We start from the raw sequence: 6129 nt of genomic DNA on the forward strand, positions 1-6129 counted from the left end.
CGTGCGTGTGCGTGTGCGTGTGCGTGCGCGTGTGCGTGTGCGTGCGCGTGTGCGTGTGCGTGTGCGTGTGCGTGTGGGTGTGCGTGCACGTGCTGGTGCCCGCGTTGTCGATACCAAGAGATAATAGACGAAAAATAAGCTTCAATTATAGAATCAACTATATTACTAAACTGTATCTATCGTGTATACCTCTATACGGACAAAAATTTTTGATTGTTCCGACTAATCTCTGGAATGGCTGGATTGGTTATAAAAGTAAAATTTGCCCATATGTACAACAATCATTTTTAAATATGATGTTCTTTAAGGACATTTTTATTAATAATCGAAAAAGGGACGATTCATTCACAAATTCAATTGTATCCTTTGCATGACATTAAATTAACGAGACAATGGTTGATTTCAGGTTTGCTTCAGTTGTTGTTCAGACGGCAACATAGCTGTATGGGATCTACATAATCAAACATTAGTTAGGCAATTTCAAGGTAAGATATCTTCACTAGATAGTATTTTCACAAACAAAGTCGCTTTCTCTGTACCTATGTCTCTTTGTATGCTTCAATCTTAAAAATTACGTAACAGATTTTGATAGGCTTGCACATAATCACTATGATGTAGGCATCTACTTAGAAAGGATTTTGATAAATTCTACCTTCATATGTATAAAATAGGGGATGAAACGATCTACAATGACAATTTATTAGACTTATTACTTATTTAGTTGTAAGCAACGGGGCGTGAACGTGTTTCTTTGTCTGTCTCTCTCTCTCTCTCTTTCATAGAAAGCAATCCAACTATTTTCGTTTCGTTTTTGTATTTCACATTGAACAGTTTTATTGAAGTTATAATTACACAAACCGTACGACGGCAGGTCACACGGACGGCGCGTCGTGCATCGACATCAGCCCGGACGGCAGCCGGCTGTGGACGGGCGGGCTGGACAACACGGTGCGCTCGTGGGACCTGCGCGAGGGCCGCCAGCTGCACCAGCACGACTTCTCCAGCCAGATATTCTCGCTGGGCTACTGTCCCACCGGTGGGTGATGAGCTACGTGCTATTTAACGGCACGCTAAAACCAATAGGAGAGGAGCAGCCATGTTGTAAATGTGGCAAATGTGGAAAAAACTAGTCGATTTTGAGGACAGATTTACAGTTAAATTGGTAATTTTTGCATGCTCGTCTCGTCTCAGACCCCAAGTTCTTATATTCCCAAATCTTTTTTGTATTATAGAGGGTAGGTATAAATCACTACATAGTATAAAACATAGCTGTTTTCTCTGTCCCTATGTCCCTAAGTATGCTTAAATCTTTAACAACTATACAACGGATTTTGATAGGGTTTTTCTAATAAATAGAGTGATTCAAGAGGAAGGTTATGTATATAATTACATACGCGTGCGAAGCTGCTGCGTGGCAAAAGCTAGTGATTTATAAAAAAAACGTTTGCAGAAAACTTACTTATCGACAGCTATATGTACTAATTACTTTGCTATTCGCATAGGATCCTGGCTAGCCGTGGGCATGGAGAACTCGCACGTGGAAGTGTTACACGCGGGCAAGCCGGACCGCTACCAGCTGGCGCTGCACGAGTCGTGCGTGCTGTCGCTGCGGTTCGCGGCGTCCGGCAAGTGGTTCGTGTCCACGGGGAAGGACAACCTGCTCAACGCGTGGCGGACACCCTACGGGGCTAGTATATTTCAGGTGTGTGCATTTGTGTACTTATATGTTTACGTTGGGTCGTTTTTTCGAAATCTTCTGTGTGCTTGTTTTATAGCATTCAAATGCTTAATAAACGACAATTTTTGGAGAATAAAAGAAAAATTGATCAGGCCTCATGATCCAAGTTTATCCTTTTCTTTTAAAAATTTCTCAATTAAATTACGTTCTGTTTTGAATCTCCTTGATAGTAATTAATACTTGTAGTATACATGTACAAATGTACAATACTTTTCCATTACATTTTTTTTTCATTCCACAAAATAACATTCCGTGTGGTTTAATAATAATAATTTTATCCTCTACAGTCTAAAGAATCTTCGTCGGTGCTCAGTTGCGATGTATCTTCAGACGATAAGTTCATAGTGACGGGTTCAGGGGACAAAAAAGCGACAGTTTATGAAGTGTTGTATTGAAATGGTGACGTGAAACATAATAGCATTAGTGAAAACAGTGAAGTGATAGTGGAAAGTGATGTTTTCGTGAACTGATAATCTCAATAGGCAATAATTGATTTGCGGTGCAGTAAATCATTTGAAGGTGAGATAGAATAGTGTCACTTTTTTATGTTTTTCTTGGTGGGAAAAGATAATTGAAACTTTCTTACTGTCCAAGGCCTAGCTATGATACGCACAATGTTCTATGCACGGTGATTTTGTATTATTTTATAGCATTTACTATGCTTGAACAACAAAGGAGTTTGTTTTGTATGAAAGTACTTAGTTTTGGCATTTTTATCTAAATTTTAATGCAAAGAAGTTGGATAGCATATCTTATATTATTTAAATATTGAAACAATACTAAAATGGAATATAAGGGTAATATTAAAGGATTGTCAACAAGTTTTTATGACATAAAAAAGTTTATGACACGCACTTACGAAATAAATGGATGGATGAAGACTGCAAAACTAAATTAGCATTTACTAGATCAATATTTGTTTTTTATATGTATTATATATTATATTTAAGTAATGAAGACAATTGTGGATGCATTTTGTATACTGTCGATTATATTTGGTTATGGTAATGGTGCAGTATTTTTTTTTACTATTTAGGTGACATTTTATTCTGTCTCATTGTACTATGGAGTTGACTGTTAGGATGTTTTCTGTAAAATGCAATATCATAAATAAATTTATAATTTTCTTCACCTATAATCTAGTGTATTGTTTTATCAAATCTTATTTCACAATCAAATAAAGAATTAAAAAAATATGAATGTAAAATATTATATTATATGTATAAAATAAAGGATTGTCTTGTAAGGAAACATTCTAAGAGAGTCAATTTCTAATGTTGATTAATTGTAATCAGCAGTGGTTTTGTTGCATCTCTTGTGTTAAAAGTTAATTGCAAAAAACATATATATATGACTTGTAAGATGAAAATGTATAGCAATTTGCAACATATAAAATAATATTGTAAGTGTTCAGTGGATCTTTTTTTCATTTGTTTAGAACAATGGCATTGATATTTTAATGTTTAGTAACTTGCTTCAAAAAACTTAGAATTCAGTTTACATAGAATCAAAATGTAATTTTCCATATAATGCATTTTGATAAGAGAAACTGACTAACTGATAATAAACTGCAATAAAAATTGCACTTTGGTTAAATAAGAATTTCTAAATAGCTACACCCGGTAAACATATGAAATATGATTTAATTGAAAGAAAACTTTATGGGGTATCTAGATATACCGAATATAAAGATTAATACTATAATCTAATAATGCCCAAATATGAAGTTACTTGATAATTAATAAAGCATTGTTTTTCTTTAAAGTACTGTTAATATTCAAGGCCAAGAGATGTCACTAGCCCACTGCTGTTTATAGGATCACTGTCGGCCGATATTTTTAGAGTTAAGTATTGTATATTTTTATAAATATTAAGATCATTTTTTATTTACTAAGTTACACTTATTTCCTTGAGCCCCTTCACATATTTATTGCGATGGCAAATATATTTTTGTGTATTCAAATTGTAATTCAAGAGATTTGAATTTATTTTTGTGTAGATTTATCACAGACTGAAGTAGTAAATAATGTAATATTCTATGATTTATTTACTTTATTTTAATGCATTTCAGTGATTCTTGCAATTCATTTAAATTTATTTGGATGTTGCTTTATAAATATTTTCAATTATGTTAAAGTTGGGATAATTTGTTCATAAATATATATTATTATGTTGCCAGTGAATCCTAATTCAAAGAAATGTTGCTTCCCATAAAATTTAGATTGTATATAATTTTTTATAAACATTGAGACTGAATTTTGTTTATAGTTTAATCAAACAGTACTCAAATACATGCCCAAAAGATCTAAAAAGGTTTCGTAAAAATTTGAATTTAATTTTTTCATTAAATGTTATTTTTCATGAGAATTTATTGTATTATTTACCTGACATATATTTAAAATTAAAAAAATATTTAAAATTCATTTTATACGCTTAAAGGGTTAAATGGGACTTCATATGTAAGACTTCCCTGTCTATTTGTCTGTCTTTCCATACATCTCTATCTCATGAACCATGATAGCGACCGGTAAGTATGTGGTTCTGTTGCCGCTGTATCAACTGACAATAAAAATTCGAGGTCAAGCAACGGTTAGCACTTAGCCATAAATTAGATGGGGGATCAATTTATTTTTGCAGTCGTTATTAGCTTATTTGTGCCGCCAGTCCGATTAGCATTTGCCCGATTCTTAGTATACCTTCCTAACAAATGATTATGATTGACGTTATTTAAAGTTTATCAAATATTTCTAAATATATCATAAGTAAGCTAATAATAATAAATGCTAAAATACACTTATAGACACTGTCATTGCCGAACCTCGGGATATTTTTATAAAATTAATGGAAAATATATCTAATCGGGTTGTATTATCGCAAGGATTATCGCTCCACGAACTTTGTCGGTCATAATCTGGTGCTTATTGGATTATAAACATTATTATAGTTTATGTAATGAACTATTGTTTCCTGAAAACAAACAATTTAGATCTAGTAATCATCATCCTTGTGATAGTATAAAAATCGGTCAAGTGCGAGTCAAGCTCGCTACGGTATGAGTTCCGTACAAATTTAGAAATTAAAGAGTGACTGCAAAAACTTAGTCACCATCCAATGTTTACTATGCCAACTGTTGCTGAACTTCATTTATTTCATAGCATTTTTTATGTCATAGGGGGTAGTTGAGCTTGTGGTTCGCCTAGTAAGCAATCACCACCGCCCATGAACATTCGCATAGGCAGCGCATTCGCCTATGCACCCGCTTTTAAGGGGTAAGGGATAGGGAAAGGATTGACGACTGGGAAGGGTAAGGAAAAGGAAAAGGGCCTTGGGCTCCCCCACTCACCATACGAAACTCAGTAGCTGCTATCACGTCGGTTTTCTGTGAGGATGTGTTAATTTGGGTAAAAAATATGTTTTTCCGTAGCCCGTTTGAAAAGTATTTAAAAATCACGGCGCTAATCGATTAATAAATCAGATTTTATGTATCTTTCTATTTAATTAACACGTCCAGATTAAGATTAAAGTAATTAAATCAGTAGATATTTTATAATGCAACGTATTTCTTTTGTTTCCTAATATATTATTTTATCCATATATATAGTAATTATTCTTTTTAACACAAAACTAAACCGCTTTCAATTGTCAGGACTAGACCAAATTTAAATGCAGCTTTCAAATAAAAAAATGAATGAGAAATCGTTTCACCCAGTGAAAAGTTATGAGGTAACAAACAAAAAATGCTGTCGAATTGATAACCTCCTCTTTTTTGATGTCAAGAAAACATAATGAAGGTACATGAAAGTATTTCAATGAGTAAATGGATAGGTATTATTTCATTTCTTATAGGTATTGCGGCCCACGGTAAAAATGAATTTTTATAGGACTGAAGCACCGTAGTATTAAGTATCTTATGTCACGATTATTTCTTTGTTAAACTAATGATCAAAAGTCATTATAAACGATCTACGAGTGAGAGTTATTTTACATAGGCTTCTTTCTTCGCAACTTCATAAAATTGATGATGATGGTTTATTACCGAATACGAGTTTCCAGACTAAAAACAATGTTAAAAGCGGCAAAAGTAAGAATGATTGTAATTCATAAGTAGTCTTTAATTAATATGTACACGCATAAAATTGTATGAAGTAGTCTAATCATTTATTGTTAAAACAGGATACGATACATACTTCATAAATTGCTCTATTACTTATAAATATATTGATAATTTATTGAACATATCTTTACACACATATTAAAATACTATTACTAGGGTTAATACTCGATAAGAATTGCTGAAGGACCGTACAATTTTTGTGATATTATATAGATCTCACTCATATTATAATATAGTTAGAGTCGGTCTAACCAAGCTACGAACAGATTGTATCACT

General features: G+C 33.1%; 1 protein-coding gene across 8 annotated transcripts in view; it reads left to right on the top strand.

The window, feature by feature from the left end:
* LOC119839677 (protein groucho) overlaps positions 1–2592 on the top strand; it is an 11822-nt gene extending 9230 nt beyond the window's left edge. For all 8 annotated transcript variants that reach the window (XM_038366085.1, XM_038366088.1, XM_038366086.1 and 5 more), the window contains 4 exons: positions 407–485; positions 872–1036; positions 1503–1702; positions 2026–2592. In XM_038366085.1, coding sequence (XP_038222013.1) covers positions 407–485; positions 872–1036; positions 1503–1702; positions 2026–2133 — 552 coding nt within the window. In that variant the 3' untranslated portion in view covers positions 2134–2592. The remainder of the gene's footprint in view (positions 1–406; positions 486–871; positions 1037–1502; positions 1703–2025) is intronic.
* The last annotated feature ends 3537 nt before the right edge of the window (positions 2593–6129 follow it).

This window comes from Zerene cesonia, chromosome 4, assembly GCF_012273895.1.
Source record: "Zerene cesonia ecotype Mississippi chromosome 4, Zerene_cesonia_1.1, whole genome shotgun sequence".
Classification (NCBI taxonomy): Eukaryota; Metazoa; Arthropoda; class Insecta; order Lepidoptera; family Pieridae; genus Zerene; species Zerene cesonia.